A 17,705-nucleotide genomic window follows, 5' to 3' on the forward strand; every position below is an offset into this window, starting at 1 on the left:
CCATCTTCTCAAAACTTACACGACACAGGCCCGTGACTCACGCCATCGATTCCAAGCAGATCGCGCGTGGTCGGCATATGAGCGCTGTGTTATTTCCCGTGGCTACGCAATCCGTGATCTAATCACGCCGTGACTGCGCGATCTACGGATGCCCTGACCTCCTTACAAGATTGACGAATCACTTGATAATACTATTATTAGTTTGATAATTCATATTAATAGCTGTAAATACACTTCATTTCAAAATTTCCCGAGGGCCGAATTCACCAAGTGCCGAGTTTGTGCGGTCGAATTCACCAAGTGCCGGGTGCATCGGCAACCATCTGCCCACTTACAGCACGGCCCACTCCTAGGCTTTTTAAGACATGGCTATGCGAATCAGATGGCGAGGAGGAGCCTAGATAAACGGCGAACACTTCGGTAGGAATTATGGAGTCGACGTGTCACGCTCGAACCCGCAATTCATTAGTGTTTAGCTATAATGGAACGTACCACTACGTTTCCTCGCCATACCTTGTAAAATGAGACCGTAGCATTTGGCATTTCGTGTGGCAATTGACTTTTGTGTGGAAAATTGTGTTCGTTTTAGAACTTATCCGAAACTTTTATTCCGCCATAGATTGTATATGATAAAACAATATCGGAATTGATCCTAGAAGAATTCCAAAGCAACTCACCACAAAGGAGGATTTAAAGAAGTTTGATGGAAAATTGAATGAAAGCAAAAGCCTTTGCAAGAGATGTGGTATGTTGAATCTGTTTTGGTATTTTTAAATAGGCCTACTTTGTTGTGCCGATAGCAGACAGTATATATAAACGTAAGATGTGGAAGCTATCAAGGTGTTTTTAGAAATTCAGTCAGTCAAAGTGGACGATCGTATTGCTTGGATTATATTTAGGCTTATTTTAGCATCTTTGAGATGCAACTCTAAACGTGGACGGTCATGAACAGTAGGGCTCTTCAAAAATGACTTTTTTCCTCAAATCGTACTGGCTACTTGATAAAATTGTTAGGTTTCCTCATTTAAGCCTACAAACAAAATATGGTTCAAATCCAGCCAGTATCCGCTTTGCTACAAGAGAAGAAAGTTCCTATTTATTATATAAAAATGAATAATAAAAAATTTGAAGATTTTCTGTTAACCCCATGAAAGTGTTAGGCTGTCTATAGAAACGATGCTCACCAAATTTGGTTCAATTCCAACCAGTGGAAGCGGAGTTATTGCTGTCGAAAAATTTGGATTTTAATAAAATAGTACTTACGGTGAGCACAACTTTAATAAGTAAACAAAGAATCGGTCACCGTAAATACTATTTTATTCAAATCCAAATTTTTCGACGGCAATATCTCCGCTTCCACTGGTTGGAATTGAACCAAATTTGGTGAGCATCGTTTCTATAGACAGCCTAACACTTTCATGGGGTGAACAGAAAATTCTCAAATTTTTATTACCTATTTATTTTTATATAATAAATAGAAACTTTCTTCTCCTGTAGCAAAGCGGTTACTGGCTGGAATTGAACCAAATTTTGTGTTTAGGCTTAAATTAGGTAACCTAACAATTTTATCAAGTAGCCAGAACGATTTGTGAAAAAAAGTCATATTTTAAGAGCCCTAATGTCCATGTCAGAGAAACGTTTTAGGGTAGGCCTACTCATATGTCTCGCAGCGTTCTCTACATAATTGTCAATTGCGTTACAAACTGTTTGCTTGTATTGGTAAAGCCATCCAACTTCGAATTGTAAAATGTTGGGAGTCTTGATATCAAATTTTTGAAAGGTGCACTTTGAGAAGATTTCGGAATCTGTCAAATTATACAAAAATTTAGCAAATTCTTTGACATATTTCATCTATTTGGGACTCGATCAACGTAAAAGAATTGGTAATCATTTTATACAATATAGGGCCCTATTGTATTTGTAGTTGAAGTATAGTAATAATTCTTATGGTTACCGCACTTGTAACGATTCACGGCCATAACTGGAATAATTAGAATGATGTAACTTTCAAATTGTCATGCATTTTGCAACAACATTGTTCTCAATTTTCAAGGTGCTGACCATTCGAGGAAGAATCACCCACCGGGAATTCACGATCCGTAAACGCGGCCGACTGTTTCTCTCCTCAAGCGGAAGCGACAGAGAAAAGGAACGAAGAGAAAAAAGGAGCAGAAATAGCAAGAGTGTGACAAGTCGCGTCCGTTCGCTTTAATGCGTATTTCCATCCGCGAAGTAGTAGGTGGGAAAACTAATGGGCGTTTGGTTAGGGCTTATATAAGCAGGGTTGCCATCGACATGGACCCAAAAATAAGGACAGTCGAAAAATTAGATTATCATGAAAAAGCGTTTTTGTACATACTTTGTATCTATACGAGCCGTGGCATATCACTTTCCATACTTTTCACCAGAAATAACCTGCTCCAGCAACTCCTTTTTATTAGAAAGTGCTTCATGAATCTCACGACAGCTCAGGTCTAGGTTTACCTTTATTCAGGGCCGAAACAGCACTTCGTCAGCCCCCCCCCCCCCCCCGCAAAAAAAACACCGTTGGTCTTGCCCCCTCCCCCTAGGGTGATAAACCAAATTTCTTCACCTCGCTAGAGGCGTCAACCAAGATGGAAAAAGGCCGTACACTAAGTTTAGACAAAATCATTTTTGTGCGTATGGAGCAAAAACTCCAGTAACAATGCTTGCAGTCTTGGTCCTGGCCGAAGAAAACTTATTTGCAATATTGGCATCGGGGAATATTGCTTTGAACAATTGCGATGTGCAATCGATGGTGATGAATGATTGCTGGTGTTCGACAGTATGGAATGCCAAGGTACGTGAGGTACTCTCAGCAGCAGCTGCCTTGTAGTCTGTGGTCGTTGGTGCTGATCGACTTGTGGAAAAATTATTCATCGACTGTCTCAAATTAATCATCATGACACACTTCTTGTGTTTCGGGGTATCAATGTGAGTTGAAATAGCAGTCTTTCCTATGGCCTCCAGGTTAATGTCACAATTGCAGATATTGCTATGTGCGAAACACTTGTCCTTCAAGTTTCGTTAGAAACCTTTAGATTCTCTCTCATAATCGTCACGAGAAACGTTTTTACACCTGTTCATTCAAACTAATCAGATTTAGCCTTATTTGTAGCAAAAACTATATGCGCAAGTGCAATATAATTTAGAAAAATTGATCAATCATTTATACCGTTACTACTTTTTAACCAATGTGTCGACTGCGCTGCGCCTTTTTTCACCACACAATAAATGCTGCCTTCCCCACAGCTTAAGCTTATTCTGCTGTAGACCAAACAGCAAAAACCTGGTACTGCTGTTTACTGCCAAATTGACGTCTGCTGCGGTAGCTTGGTACAGACAAAACCGCGATACTGCCACTGACTGCCCTAGCTATCTCACCACTTAGAAATCAAGTCTTGTGGTGTGTACTGTGTTCGTCACGAGAGTTCCTTTCATTTATGATGTCATAAATCTCGGCGAAAAAACATAATATTATGCAACACAGATACCAGAGGAAAACGATCGAAGTTCTGTAGCGGTTGAAAATAAGACAAAATAAGGACGCAAGTCGAAAATAAGGACATTTCTTAGAAATAAGGACAGATGAGTTTTCTAAGACGTGGCCCTTCAAAATAAAGACAAATCTTAGAAATAAGGACGGTATGGCAACCCTGTATATAAGGTTGACTCCAGCGCTGTATTTGCTAAATGTTGCTATGAAATAGGTGTGGTGTCATTTGGTATCAATATTGACTATTGAAAGACCATTTGTTAGTGGTCATGGATTTGTTCGGCCAGTATGCAGTAATTTCTGATGGTCACTTCCCGGGCTTCTGTTCTCTAACCCCTCATGATTGTTACTCTGCTTCTAGTAAGACTGTCGATTCTAATGTTTTATCGTATCATTTGTCGGAGGTTTCGCTCGCTTTATTTACAACGTTTTGCTCTCTGCTAGGTCAATTACTGGCTGAGTATCACTACAGCCTAAGAAACTGCACTAATTCTCATTTTAATGTCTTGCTGGTTATCTTGCTGTCAATTCTAATAATTTATTAATGTCTATACCAGTGCCGCCACTCAAATGTTTTGTTCTCTGTACACAATATTGTTAGGTCTTAAGCTTTCCAGGCAGAGTATCATTCCACTTTCTAGACTTGAGTATATATCTCTCCAACTAGCTGCCAAATAACTGATTCATTTGGATTGTTGAATTGATCATTTTGGACAGAATGTGAAGAAATTTTAGTCAAGAATTCTTTTTGTGTTAGTGGCTGTTTTCAAAGAGTGCTGAAGTAGTCATCGTTGATCTTGATAATCAAGTAGAAGTGACGATTGAAGTCAGTTCTCTAGTCATATAATATTAAAAAATATAATAATAAAACTTGAAAACTTGAGTGGAAATAGTTCAGAATCGAATCCATTTTAGTAAGTATGGGCGAAAAAAATGTAGGAGTCATTCGTTAGTCGCTACCTCTGCCATTTTCGCAGTACGAATGTCTTAGCTATTAATCATCATTTTCATTTTATTTCTGCAGGGTGTTGAAAAAAAAAGGCCGCATGCTGGTTATTTAACTGGCTCATCAGAAGATGAAACCTGATGATAAGGACTGTTTTCACTTTCTTTCTAAAGACATTCGTTCGTTTGTTCGTTTTATTTTTTACAACGGCATTATTGCCAATTCGTTTGAAATTAAATTATCACAAATGTGATTAATATGTAGTAAATAATGTGGTGTGTGTACGCAGCCGTGATCAGGTTAAGCCCATAGTGGTAGAAAACAGGTTATTATATCAGGATCTTCTTCTTCTAACGTAGAATCTACATTCTACTCACCATGTTTAAAGGCTGTAGCATCTGCATAATATTTACATTATTGAAGGACATGGAAAAGACGTTGAATTGAGTCGACACAAAATCCCCCTTTCTACGACCTGCCGAGATCTAATATCTACTATATCGGCTCGGCTTTTCTACATCTTTGGTCTGTACTGTGTTTGCTGGGATCGGGCACCCGAATGAACCAACATCACCTAACGTTGATGACATGGACACGGAATTAGAATTGGAGATCAAAAATCAAATTATCGACCGAATGAACTCCACATTGGATATAAATGACAGAGTGAATTTACCTGACCTACAAATTACAAAGAAACTGAAAACTGATATTGCAGTAGCGAACAAAATTTTGACAGAAACCATACTACCTGCAATAAATGACAAAAAAGGAGAAAGACCACAATGTCCCTTAACGACAATCAACAACCTCATTTACAGCACTGCGGCAGTTATCTCGGAAAGGCACTGCAAAATACCAAGACCTGTCAACAAAAAAAGGGGAAGTCACACGCCAGCTTGGCAACGCAGAATTGAAAACAAAATCGCAAAACTAAGGTGTGATGTTGCGATACTCTCAGAACTAAAAAAAGGAAATGTTTCCCGCAAAGTAAAAAATAAAGTAAAAAAAATAGAACTGGAAAGTAAAAAAAATAGAACTGGAGCACCAAACAAAACTGCAGTCAACAGAAAAAGTGACAATGTTGCAAGAGGAATTAAAAATGAGAATATGCGCCAAAGCACAACGATTGAAACGATATAAAAAACGAGAAACACAGTATCGCCAAAACTTGTTATTTACTCGCAAACCTGGCCAATTTTTCCTAATGATGAAACAAAAGTCAAACCACAAAATTACCAGCAGCAGAATTCCAGCCACTGCAGATCTGGAATCATTTTGGAAAGAAATATGGGAAACCGAAAAATTGCACAACTCAAATGCAACTTGGATACAAGACCTCCACACTGACCACCTACAAACACCAGAACAACAATGGTCAGAAATCACAAAACAAGAAATCAAGGAGGCCCTAAAAAGTTCACTGAACTGGAAAGCAGCTGGTCCTGACCAGATCAAAAACTTTTGGCTAAAAAAACTAACTGCAACACATAATCACCTAGCGGCGATCTACAATGAGCTTTTATCCTCAACCAACTCGCACGAGATCCCAGCCTGGTTCACACAAGGGATCACCTATCTTATTCCAAAAAATGAAAACACCAGGGACCCCAAGAACTACAGGCCGATAACATGCCTGACAACCATGTACAAAACACTGACCAAAATCCTGGCAAAACGAAGCTACAAACACCTAGAAAACCCTCTTCCGCCTGAGCAGAAAGGATGCAAGGAAGGTGCCCTTGGCTGTAAGGACCACCTGCTCCTTGACAAAACCATTCTTGAAAACTGCAAGAGGAGACACACTAACCTCAGCATGGCATGGATAGACTACAAAAAAGCTTTCGATTCAGTCCCTCACATATGGATACTGAAAACAATGCGTATTTACAAAATGAATCCGATCATCATCAGATTTATTGAAGATTCAATGAAAAATTGGCATACCAAACTGTTGATCAAACATGACCAAGGCAAAACAGAAACCTGTACAATTCAGACACGGAATGGTATCTTTCAAGGCGACTCATTCTCACCACTTCTATTCTGCCTCAGTTTAGCTCCACTCAGTGAGTTGCTGAGAAAAAATGAAACAGGATACGTGATGAAAAAAGCAGCAAACTCTGAAGGTCAAAAGATTCATCACCTTTTGTTCATGGATGATCTGAAACTGTACGCGAAATCCGATGCAGACCTGAATAACCAAATGAAAATTGTTCATGAGTTTTCGGAAGATATAAAAATGAAATTTGGCTTGGATAAATGCTAAAAACTTACCATACGACGTGGAAGAGTCACCAGCACTGGCGACATGAGCTTCAAACTGGGTGAAACCATAACAGAATTGAATGCCGAAGATCACTATAAATATCTAGGGATCTGTGAAAGCGACAACATTAAACATGCTGCAATGAAATCAAGTCTGAAAAAGGAATACATTAGCAGGCTCAAGTCAATTCTCAAAACTGAACTCAATTCCAAAAACAAAATCAATGCCATAAACAGTCTTGCAGTGCCTGTCTTGAGATATAGCTTTGGTGTGGTGAACTGGCGCAAAGATGAAATTAAAAAATTGGATACAAAGACGAGAAAATTGATGACAATGCACCACATGCATCACCCAAAATCTGATACACAAAGACTGTACATCCCCAGAAAAAAAGGTGGTCGAGGACTACAAGAAATTGAACAAACTTTCAAAACAGAAATCATCGGCTTGTCACAGTACATCAACAACAGCGAAAACATTTACTGCATACTCATTGCACAGGAAGACAAACAGCGCAAAACAAAATCTCTGAGCTATCGTCACGACAAGTACGTCAGAGAAGTCAACATGGAATCAGCTAACCTGTACACTGCTGAAAACACTGTTGCCAAACCCACAACAATAGCAAAAGCAGCACGAGTCCAGTACAAAAATGCAATGCTCAAAATGAGAGAAACGATATGGGAATCGATGCCTCTTCATGGACAGCACAAGAAGTTAACTTCACAGCCCCATGTAGACGAGCTTTCATGGACCTGGCTATCCAGCTCTGGCCTGAAACCGGCAAGCGAAGGATTCATTTTCGCAGCACAAGACCAATCGCTTCCTACAAAATACTATCGCAAAAGAATTCTGAAGCAAAACACGGACGGCAAATGCAGAATGTGCCACAACCAAAATGAAACTGTAGCACATCTCATGTCCGGCTGTGGTGCACTTGCAGCTACCGAATACACATGGAGACACAATAGGATTGGTCACTACATTCATCTTGAATTATGCAAACATTTTAACATCACCACTTCGACAAAAAATTGGTATGATTACAACCCAGCATCAGTGACAGAAAACGAACATATAAAAATTCTGTGGGATGTACCAGTTATAACTGGCCGCGAAATCAGGAGCAACCGCCCGGATATAATCGTCAAACTAAAAAAGAAAAGAGAATGCTTATTCATTGAACTGGCTGTCCCAGCTGATCACAACCTACTGCAAAAAGAATCAGAAAAATACTCCAAATACGCAGACCTCAAAATGGAATGTGAGAAAATGTGGCGATGCAAAATAAACATTGTACCGATAGTCATTGGTGCTACAGGGGTCGTGAGCAAAAAACTCATGAGGCATATCCAACAAATTCCGGGTAACGTTCGATTCGACATGATCCAGAAAATCACATTATTTGGCACTGTGCAGTGTGCACATTCTTCGGAAGGCCTTGAATGCACCACTGGACTAAAATTACACTTGTTAATCACAGCATAATTTCTGTAATTTCGATTCTTCGTCTTCGATCATCTCTACCTCTGCTCTGTAACCCTTGCCAATTCTTCATCTGCTGCAATTCTGTAATCTGACTTCTCCGTGTATTGCATAGGAATAACAATTTGAATGTATTACTGAAATTTTAAAAATTTACTCCAATCTCGCCATTTTCCTTTGGGGGCAGGTTGCTCCCCGGATTATGTGTGTATCTACCAGTTTTACTGTGAATAAAGAATATAATAATAATTTGCTCCTACCAATTTTGCAAGGAAGATTATGCTGCTAGTGCATTATAGATATACCAATACAGTCACGTCTAAAGAGAGGTGCGATTCCCAGTCGCAATCTCCGTGGTGAAGCAGAAGATTATGCGCATTGCAAAGAGGCGGACCCTGAACTCCATGCCGTGTCAACTGTCTTCCTGCAATGTTGTGGATGCTGCACAGTGCACATGCAAATCTTACATTGTCATCTGGTGATCCTGATCTAGAATCGTCATCGTGTAGCCTTGAAATGGAATCTTCAAATCCATCACCTGAATCTTAGGGTGAGAAGCCAACGAAGTCAGTCATATGCAGATTAGCTACCTAAGCCCACAGAACATCAGAACAGAGAGAATGTGCAGAATGGGGTAAATACATAGGGCTCTTCGACTCACAAGTAGCAATTTTGGTAGGGTTTTGGACTGCTTTGAGGGGAACAAGACAGCAGGTACTCCATATGCAACATCTCTTTTCAAATCACTTCAATGACAGTACAGTATGAACAGGTATTCAATATTGTGGGGGTTATTGCATGAAGAAAGCGCCATTCAAGACTACTAAGCATCACGCATGTGAATGTAGCAAAGATTGGTCATGTTCTTTTTCCATATGGAAATCTGGGTGCTTCACATAATAGAGTGATTCTAGCTGAGCAGACCTCATCTGCACTGGTGTGCTTGAGGTATCGTAACAGCACATGCAATGAGTTCATGAAATTTGAACTTGGGCAGAAATCACAGGAAAGGAGTTTTTATTTGACTGCTGCTAGATAATTACAAGTAAATCACTCTTATTGGCATCAAATTCAGGCCAAATTTATGCCACAAATAGTCCCTGCCTTCTTATACTCTGCCTTCCCAAGCCTTTCTGTCCTTTGCGTTGGAAGAAAATGAATGGAAAGATCTGTTCTTCCCCAGTTCATTGCCATTGGTGGCACTGCATTCATAAACACAGTAGTAGGCTATTTCGGCATTATATTTCAGTATATGTTATTAAATATTTTATTTCCATTCCTAATTTCATTATTGATGAAGAAATAAACATTTAACTGTAATCTTGTCGTTTTTATACAGTCTACACGGCTATAGGCTAGGAATACATCGTAGTGCCGACTATATGTTGAAGTAAATGCAGCGTCCTCCGTTGCTGCGTCGTATCCATGGCCATTTTCTCTCAACCAATCAGCGTAAAGTTTGGTTTACGGCCGTATAACACAACAATGTACATCGAATATATATTTACTACGTGTGGATACTTCTTACGCAAGGACGAGCAAAGCTAATGCTTCTGACGTAATAATGAGAAGTGGCGTTTGAAAATCAACCGTTTCAATAACCTGGTAGAATATCTCTTCCTTGTTCACGAATGTTCGGTTATGTCATATTCATTATACAAATAAAAAGTAATCGTCCTTTCACAAAAACATCGATTAGATATGTGAAGTAGTCGATTACGATTACGATTACTTTGGATTTTTTTCGAATGTAATCGATTGCGATTACGATTACTTGAAAATGCTGTAATCGTCGTAATCGATTACGATTACTAATCGCGATTACCCCATGTCTGATGAGTACCCCGCCTCAAATTACTACCTGTTTTTAGAGACATGAGTCGAACTGTATTCGAAATCATGAGACAACGTTATATTTCTAGTATCACATGAGGCCGTTGGGTTTATTTAGTCTCGTGGTGCGAACTGTGCAGTAGGGGTGTCAAAAATTACTTTTTTTTTCTCAAATTGTACTGGCTATACTTGATAAAATTGTTAGGTTGGTTAAAAAACTCTGCAAACCAAATTTGGTTCAATTCCCACCAGTAGCCGCATTGCTACAGGAGAAGAATACCAAGTTGGGTGAGCTTCGTCTCTATAGACAACCTAACAATTTCATTGGGTGAACAGAAAATTTTGAATTTTATTTATTTATCTTACATAATAAATAAATAACTTTTTTGTGTTGTAACAATGCGGCTACTGGTTGGAATTGAACCAAATTTAGTGTGCAGCCTATAAATTAGGTAACCTAACAATTTTATCGAGTAGCCAGTACAATTTGAGAAAAAAGTCATTTTTGAACACCCCTACTGTGCAGCCTGCGGGTACGGCACTTTTAGGCACCGAGATTTTGGCGTCGGCTACCTCCGTGCCAGGACACACCAAGATTCGGCGAACATGCGACCCCGTGCAGTGCCCTGCAAAAATCAGAGGCGATGAAAGCGTTGCCAAATATGAACGCTGCATGTTGACAGAAATGTTTGATATTGGCTTGAGAAATACGGGCCAAACTGCATCTGATGACCATTGACCAATTTATTGTGTCAGGGTAGATGTTCGGTGGCATTCATAGAAAGCTATATTTAACCATTGGTGATCAAATCTCATTTCACTTCTAATATTACCAATGACGTCGCCAGGGCTGGCGAAAATGGCTTGCCCAAGCAATGATCAATCAATCAATCAATCAATCAGGTTTATTAATATTTTCATCGTTTCAAAACATCACAAGACTGCGATACAATGAAAAGATAGGAAGGTGTCGAAACAACTTGGAGTAGCCTTTAAGATCAGACACCCACCTTAGCCTAGGCGAAGTAAATAAGCGGCATGCACACTGAATGAAAAGTAATGCAGAGAATATAAGACGCAAGCGACAAAATGAGGTGGCCCATCCATGAACAATTAATTCGTTGAGTTAGCGTTGAGTAGATGCGTTTAAGCATCTATATTTTTGTTGTGATTTCAGAGCCGTCACAAGCACAGACTTCTTCTTTTTCATTTATCTGATGGATGGGAGCCGCTTTGCAGGTTTCTACAGAAAGAAGTTCCAGAACAAGAATTTCCACATGAGAACATAAAAGGAGCCCTAGCATCCTCTCAGTGGGACATATATGTGTTTGCAAAAATGAAGAGAGAGTTATTCATAATAGTTGCGGGAATGCTCGTCTTGGTGGGCTACTGTTTGCAATTATTTTTGCGTTGGTAATTGAACTTGCTGCACTGTCGTGGAAACTGATGGACGTTCGGATTACTGATAGTTATATGAATAGGCCTACCTGAGCTGATGTGAACATTATGTAACGAATGCACCCTATACGTAAAAATATAGACGAATAACAACTTTCGAAATTCGACATAGGTAGCGAATGGTCTAAATTTGGGTAGTGACCGCACCAGAGCTGTCCGTAACACTATTCTGGCATGACTGCGAGAAGTTGCTTGTAATTCAAAACATAAAACCTACTGTGATATGTTAATGCGTGGGTGAACTATGCCGTTAAAACTGAGCCCGAGATGAATTTACTAGGTATGGCGTGAACCTCTGAAAGGTTCAGGCTCGTGTGAACGCGAACCTTTTCGAAAGGTTCTGTGTGATGTGAACGAGAACATGAAACTTGTGACGTCATATTGCTACTTCCAACCCTACGCTTATATTAATGTACACTGATGGTACACCATAGTGTCCTATATGGTGTCGACACAGGCAAATCTCACACCTCGGTGAAATTGTATCACGTCACAATTTCCATTTGGCTACAGGCAATTTGACGGTCATTTTTTACCGGCTTGCCGAGCATTTAATTTGTTAAAACGGGTATCAATCGAAAGCTGACTCTGCACTGATTACCAAAGTATAAATTTTATTCCGCTCGTGTCCCTGGAACTCCCACAATCAGCCTTGAATTTTTCATTGTTATGGAGATTGGCATTGAGACGCAACGATGGTGTCTGGTTCTTTTTCTCTTGATCTACTCTCTCGTTTCGCCAGACAGCATTGTTACGTCCTGAGCTACTCTCTCGTTTCGCCAGACAGCATTGTTGCGTCCCAATGCCAATCTCCATAACAATGAAATATTCGAGGCTGATTGTGGGAGTTCCAGGGCCACGAGCGGAATAAAATTTCACACACAGAACACCATCCCTAGAATTTACCTTGAAGCCTGTATATTTGTGTGCGGTAATTATGTAGGCGACAAACGCGATAGCGTAATAGCGATGTGTCCGGCTTCCTGATCAGTAGGTCGTGGGTTAATTCCCCTGCCTGTTCAGACCAAAGACTCAAAAACTGATATTCGCCGCTCTCCCGCTATATAGGCGCCCAGCATCCACGACTTGCATGGAAGAGAAAAGAATACTTATGCAGACTAAATAATCTCAAGTCGTATTCATCTCAACTCCATCGTGAAAGCATTGCGATGGGGCAGGCCAAAATAATCCGGATCTTTCTCTCTCTCTCTCTCTCTCTCTCTCTGCCATGCGCAATCCAGGTGCAAAGTAAAACCTATATAGCAAAGTGTGCCGTCACAACACAGTAGTTTATTCCATACACAGTAAATTGGTTCAAACCTCTTTCTTTCCATTCTTACATTAGCCTACTTATTACAAGAGCGATTTTTACCTAAAAACAAATGATTTTGACCAAATTTGACCCAACGTATGCATATTAGGTGTCTTCCCATATAATGTTAGAATTTTACTACGTATCTTCATTTCTGGCTGGGACAGTCTGTCATTACGAAGTAATTTGACCAAAACTTTTCTGCCTCAGAAACTGACAAATTTTTACATGAAAAGACATTATTTTACCGGAATATGGCCTATGAAGAATTCCAGTAATTACATCACGCATTATGGTGGAAATGATTAAAATTTATGTAGTACAACTAAAGATACTTTCCTATATCCTCGGGTAGAACGTGTCTGCCCTTACTAAGTAGCTTGCCAAGAGTGGAGAAAGAACGTTCAACAAAAGCAGTTGTTGGCTGACAGCACTGAAGTTGTGCGTACACTGCTGGCGCCAAACCGTGTTGCTTCTTCCTGGCAATGTTGTCTACATCACAATTTTTCATCATGCGCTTCTTGATATAAGAACCATGCAATGACCACGCAGTCTTGCTTCAGTTGGGATATTGCGGTACGTTGATCATAACACCGCGTGTCAACTTATTTGCTTCATATGAATGTTTATTATTCACAATGAGCAGACAATGGTCCGTCTACAACGGTAGGCCCATAAGGTAGGCTACAAGCTGTAAAATGCCGAATGATGAAAATCTTCAACTTTGTAAACAATTTCGACATTTTTTGACCTAATTTTGACTTTTTTTGACATGTCAAAAAAAAATTCGACCTACTTATTAAACGGTCTCTGCATCAAATAGTTGCATTTACAAATCCCTAATTCGTTAAACAAGTTAGGTCATCGTCATTAGCAGTAACCATCGCCCATAACTGATGAACGGGCATGTCAAAAAGGTGAGGGCCGAATGCCGCACTTTCAAGAAGATTGTGGAGCACTAAATATTTGTTTACTGAAGCCAGACATGAACCTGTCTTTTTAGTTTGTGTCGAGCAGATCGCCGCGTTTAAGGTGTACAATAGAAAACACACTGCGACAGAGACATTCAGACGACTCGGCTGAGGTTGATGGAGGGCGAATTTCGGAAGACCAGCTATAGCGAAGTTACCAAAATAACAAGGCTTTTTCATCAAGCCACACACTGCTCTGGAGACAGCGACCAAGACAAGTTTCTTAATATTCCATGCGTCTGGGGTTAATGTGAATAAAATAGTGTTGAAAATATTACATGATACCATTCTTTTTAACCATTAAACCAAACAAGTATTATTTTGTTGTTAATAACACTTATTTTCTTATACTTAATACAGTGGTCTTCAACCTATTTTGTCGTGGTGCGAGCGTCTAACGTTTACTCAGAACTTGCACACCCCGGATCACATAATACACCGATTCCGTAATAAGCTGCATTTCGATAACATAGCATATACGGCCGCCTCATCCGAGCGGAGAGTCGTAATGACTCATGTGGGCGACAAATAGTTATGTCAAATTGGCTACTGCGAACTTCACACCGCAAAAATACCTTGTGGTGTTCTGTGCCATCACCGACTTCTGGAGATATACCATATGCGTTAAAGTTTCTAATTATAGATCCAGGACATCCCCGCAGGCTTACTATATCTTCACCAAAATCGCGAGTGCAAATGTAAGGAAAAGTCATTGGAATTTGGTTTCTATAGTTGCGCCTTGCGCGAAAAACCTCTTGAATAAATTTCAAATAAATGTTGGTAGTTTCTCATATCACTGTCTCAGCTCTCGTGATCAGATTAACTGATAGAACTGAGAGAGGGGTTATCCTCGAAACATTTGAGTATAAAATTAATGATGATTCATCTTCCGGTTTAGTAATAACTTATTGCATGTTGTTATTTCATGATCTCCCATCAGGATTGTAGGAATAGTGAAACTCTATTAGAATCGCCCAAACATACCAGAAAAACCTTTGTTCGTGAGACGCATCACAGGATTGCAACTTGGTATTTTATGGGGCGCATAATTTTCCTTTGCGATTCGCATTTGTATGGTGGGGCTCGGATTGCAAGGACACTATATAATGATATATTGAAAACGAAAAATCCAAGTCTCCCTGAATCGCACTCTTCGTGAAAAAATTTTTCGGGTGGAATTGAAATCTCTCAGAAATTTGGGAAGCAATTCGTTAATTCAAATTATTGCATATCGACGACGTATCCAAGTGTGACGGTATCCCCTGATGAGTGTCAGCCGAAAAGCTTCGGGAATAAATATGAATATATTATTCAAATGTGTTATGAAGTTGTGTAGTCCAAAGCGTCTCTTTTGTGTCCAAGTGTCTTCACTAGGGATGGTGTGAACCTGTGAAAGGTTCAGGTTCGTGTGAACGCGAACCTTTTTGAAAGGTTCTGTGTGAACGCGAACGTGAACCTCATGACCTCATGTGACGTCATATTGCTATTTCCAACCCTACATTTCAGTGAAGTGATAGCTTATTTATACACGATACCTAGTGACAACTCTGGCCACATAATGCCACAATGCTGAATGAAATATTGACGGTTTAAACGTCGCCAAATGTATCAACTATAGGACAATCAAAAGAAAAAATAATTAATTATATAAAATCAATATCTCCCGTCGGTTTGTCAACAATTTCGACGAGGACTTGCAAGGGAATACATATGCTTACGGTCTAGGCCAGACCGGGCAAGGTATTCGCCGTCTGAGTATTGCTACGTTGATATTGAGCATAGTGTGAAACGGGTTTCTCTAGGCCTACTTGCAACCGATATTAATAAGTTATAGCCTACAGCAGTAGTCAACACTCCAATCACACGGATTTGGTTTTTATGATACAATAAACCTATGAAATCAAGATTGACCCTGTTCGACTGCTAGACAACGATATCAATTTCATTGATTGGTTAAATATAAGCATCATTCGCTGACTACCTACAAGTAGGGCATTTCGTTCTTGATGCTGTATGATTGCGGGTAAAGCTCGCAGCAGAGAGTCAATAAATACTCGAGCAAACTTTTGTAACTAAGCAAGTAAAATTTTTGAGATTGTCAGGGTGCATGCTCGTTTAGTGTTGATTTTTTAAGCTGCCAGCGCCATGCATATAGTGGCCCGCAGTTGAACTGCAATAACTTTCAATCAAAGGTGTTATAATGACGTGAAAAATTGTAATATAAAAAAAGGTTCACAGTGCAGAACTTACCAAGGTTGGTTTGTGAACGTGAACCTCCAAATTTCTGAGGTTCACACACAGAACGCGAACGTGAACCTCACGTTCACACCATCCCTAGTCTTCACCCGAGGCAATATTTTTTCTGCGCGTCGTCAATTGACACGGTATATCCGTACCTTCACCATCAGATAAATATTTCGCTCCTCTTACGTGGAGCATATTATTTACCTGTCGGACTCAATCGCCGCATCCAGTATAGCAGTTCATATACTGGTCAAGTGGTCATATGAGTTGAATTGTTAAAATCACTCGGCGGTATTGTCCCGTAGCTTCTTCTACATAGCACATATTTTAGGAATTGCCATTTTAACACCATAAGCAGTTTTGCGCTGTAGTCTCGGTGATCAACGCTGTGGAACCGCGATATACGTAGGAACTAATTAATCTTAAGTGTAATGGATGGTGATGTATATAATTCTTAGAATCTCGCATTTTGTAATATAGTTCCATGGTTGAAATTCGCATATAAATGCCCCTGTGTTTATGGTCTTTAGCTCTGTCTGTTTCGGTTTTGATGTCACTTGTAACTGATCAAGTGGTCATGTATCTCAGATATCTGATAGCGTATATTGGCTTATTTGAGGTATATGACCTTATCTCATAATATATTTGAATTCTTCACTCTGGAGCGCATACCAGGTTCATATTTAAGAATATGATTGAATATTGTCAGGAGGCAGGCCGTGGTAGCGCTGGTGCTAAAGTGTTGAGTGAACTGAACAATCGCCCTGCTGTTGTCATCAAGTGAAGTCTTGGGGTGCGAGATGGCATTTTGTGATGGTTTCCATATTCATAAAAAAAAACTATTGTAGACATTGACAATATTTACAGCCATCCTAGAACCTTCCTTCATTTATATCAGTGGTCGGCAACCTATAGGTCTCGATTCCATGTCAGGTCGCCTTAGGTTTTTTGGGGGTCGCCACAACTACCAGTCTACAAATTATTACCGTAAAGAAGATGATGGTTTCTAGTTCGGAACATTTAATTATGCTTTTGCGTAATGCTTGCTTCATCATGTCACACCGCGGCGCAAGCACCAAATCCTAATAGTTTTGCGACGAGGCACGAGCCGCGCCTTAACTTTGTAAAAGTTTGTAGCATATGACCTTTCACGATGATGGTTTATAAACAATACACTGTACAGTTTTACTTTTCAAGGCACTGGCGGGCGCTGATGCTCAGGATCGGGAGTCCGATTTCCTGAGCATTACATTCGTAAAGATATAAATTCTAAAATTTGACTGATGCAATTAACGACGTCTTGCTTCCTTAGCACACTCCTCACAGGAAACGTAAGAAAGTAGCCTATACTATACGCATCCAATATTGATTGTAGGTATGCGAAATACATAACAGCTACATCTACAAGAGCTGAAGGAGTTTGCTCTGAACTAGCCTACCTGTTGACCGTCGCAACTTCACTATTCGTACTACATATTCGGTTCTCATAATATCATTCTCGGACAAATGCAGACACCTTCAACAGCAAAAGATTTGCGCACTATCTCTGTATGGGTGGTAGTATGATTATATTGAAAACCAAACATCGCATTGACAGTGCAAATTAGATTGCGACAATCAAGTTCATATATGGAAACAATGGAAATTTATCAATACAGTTATTTTCAAAT

General features: G+C 39.8%; 1 protein-coding gene and 1 long non-coding RNA gene across 3 annotated transcripts in view; both read left to right on the top strand.

The window, feature by feature from the left end:
- Positions 1-11,602, top strand: part of LOC145439788 (uncharacterized) — a 44,776-nt gene extending 33,174 nt beyond the window's left edge. For both annotated transcript variants that reach the window (XM_080317415.1, XM_080317416.1), the window contains one exon: positions 11,228-11,602. In XM_080317415.1, the coding sequence (XP_080173541.1) occupies positions 11,228-11,467 (240 nt within the window). In that variant the 3' untranslated portion in view covers positions 11,468-11,602. The remainder of the gene's footprint in view (positions 1-11,227) is intronic.
- On the top strand, positions 95-4,716 carry LOC145439794 (uncharacterized). The gene is made up of 3 exons (XR_013915356.1): positions 95-745; positions 2,054-2,239; positions 4,542-4,716. It is a non-coding gene; the product is annotated as an uncharacterized LOC145439794 (long non-coding RNA).
- Positions 11,603-17,705: the final 6,103 nt, after the last annotated feature.

The sequence above is a fragment of the Botryllus schlosseri genome, chromosome 5 (assembly GCF_051294905.1).
Source record: "Botryllus schlosseri isolate E-star chromosome 5, Bs_hap1, whole genome shotgun sequence".
Classification (NCBI taxonomy): Eukaryota; Metazoa; Chordata; class Ascidiacea; order Stolidobranchia; family Styelidae; genus Botryllus; species Botryllus schlosseri.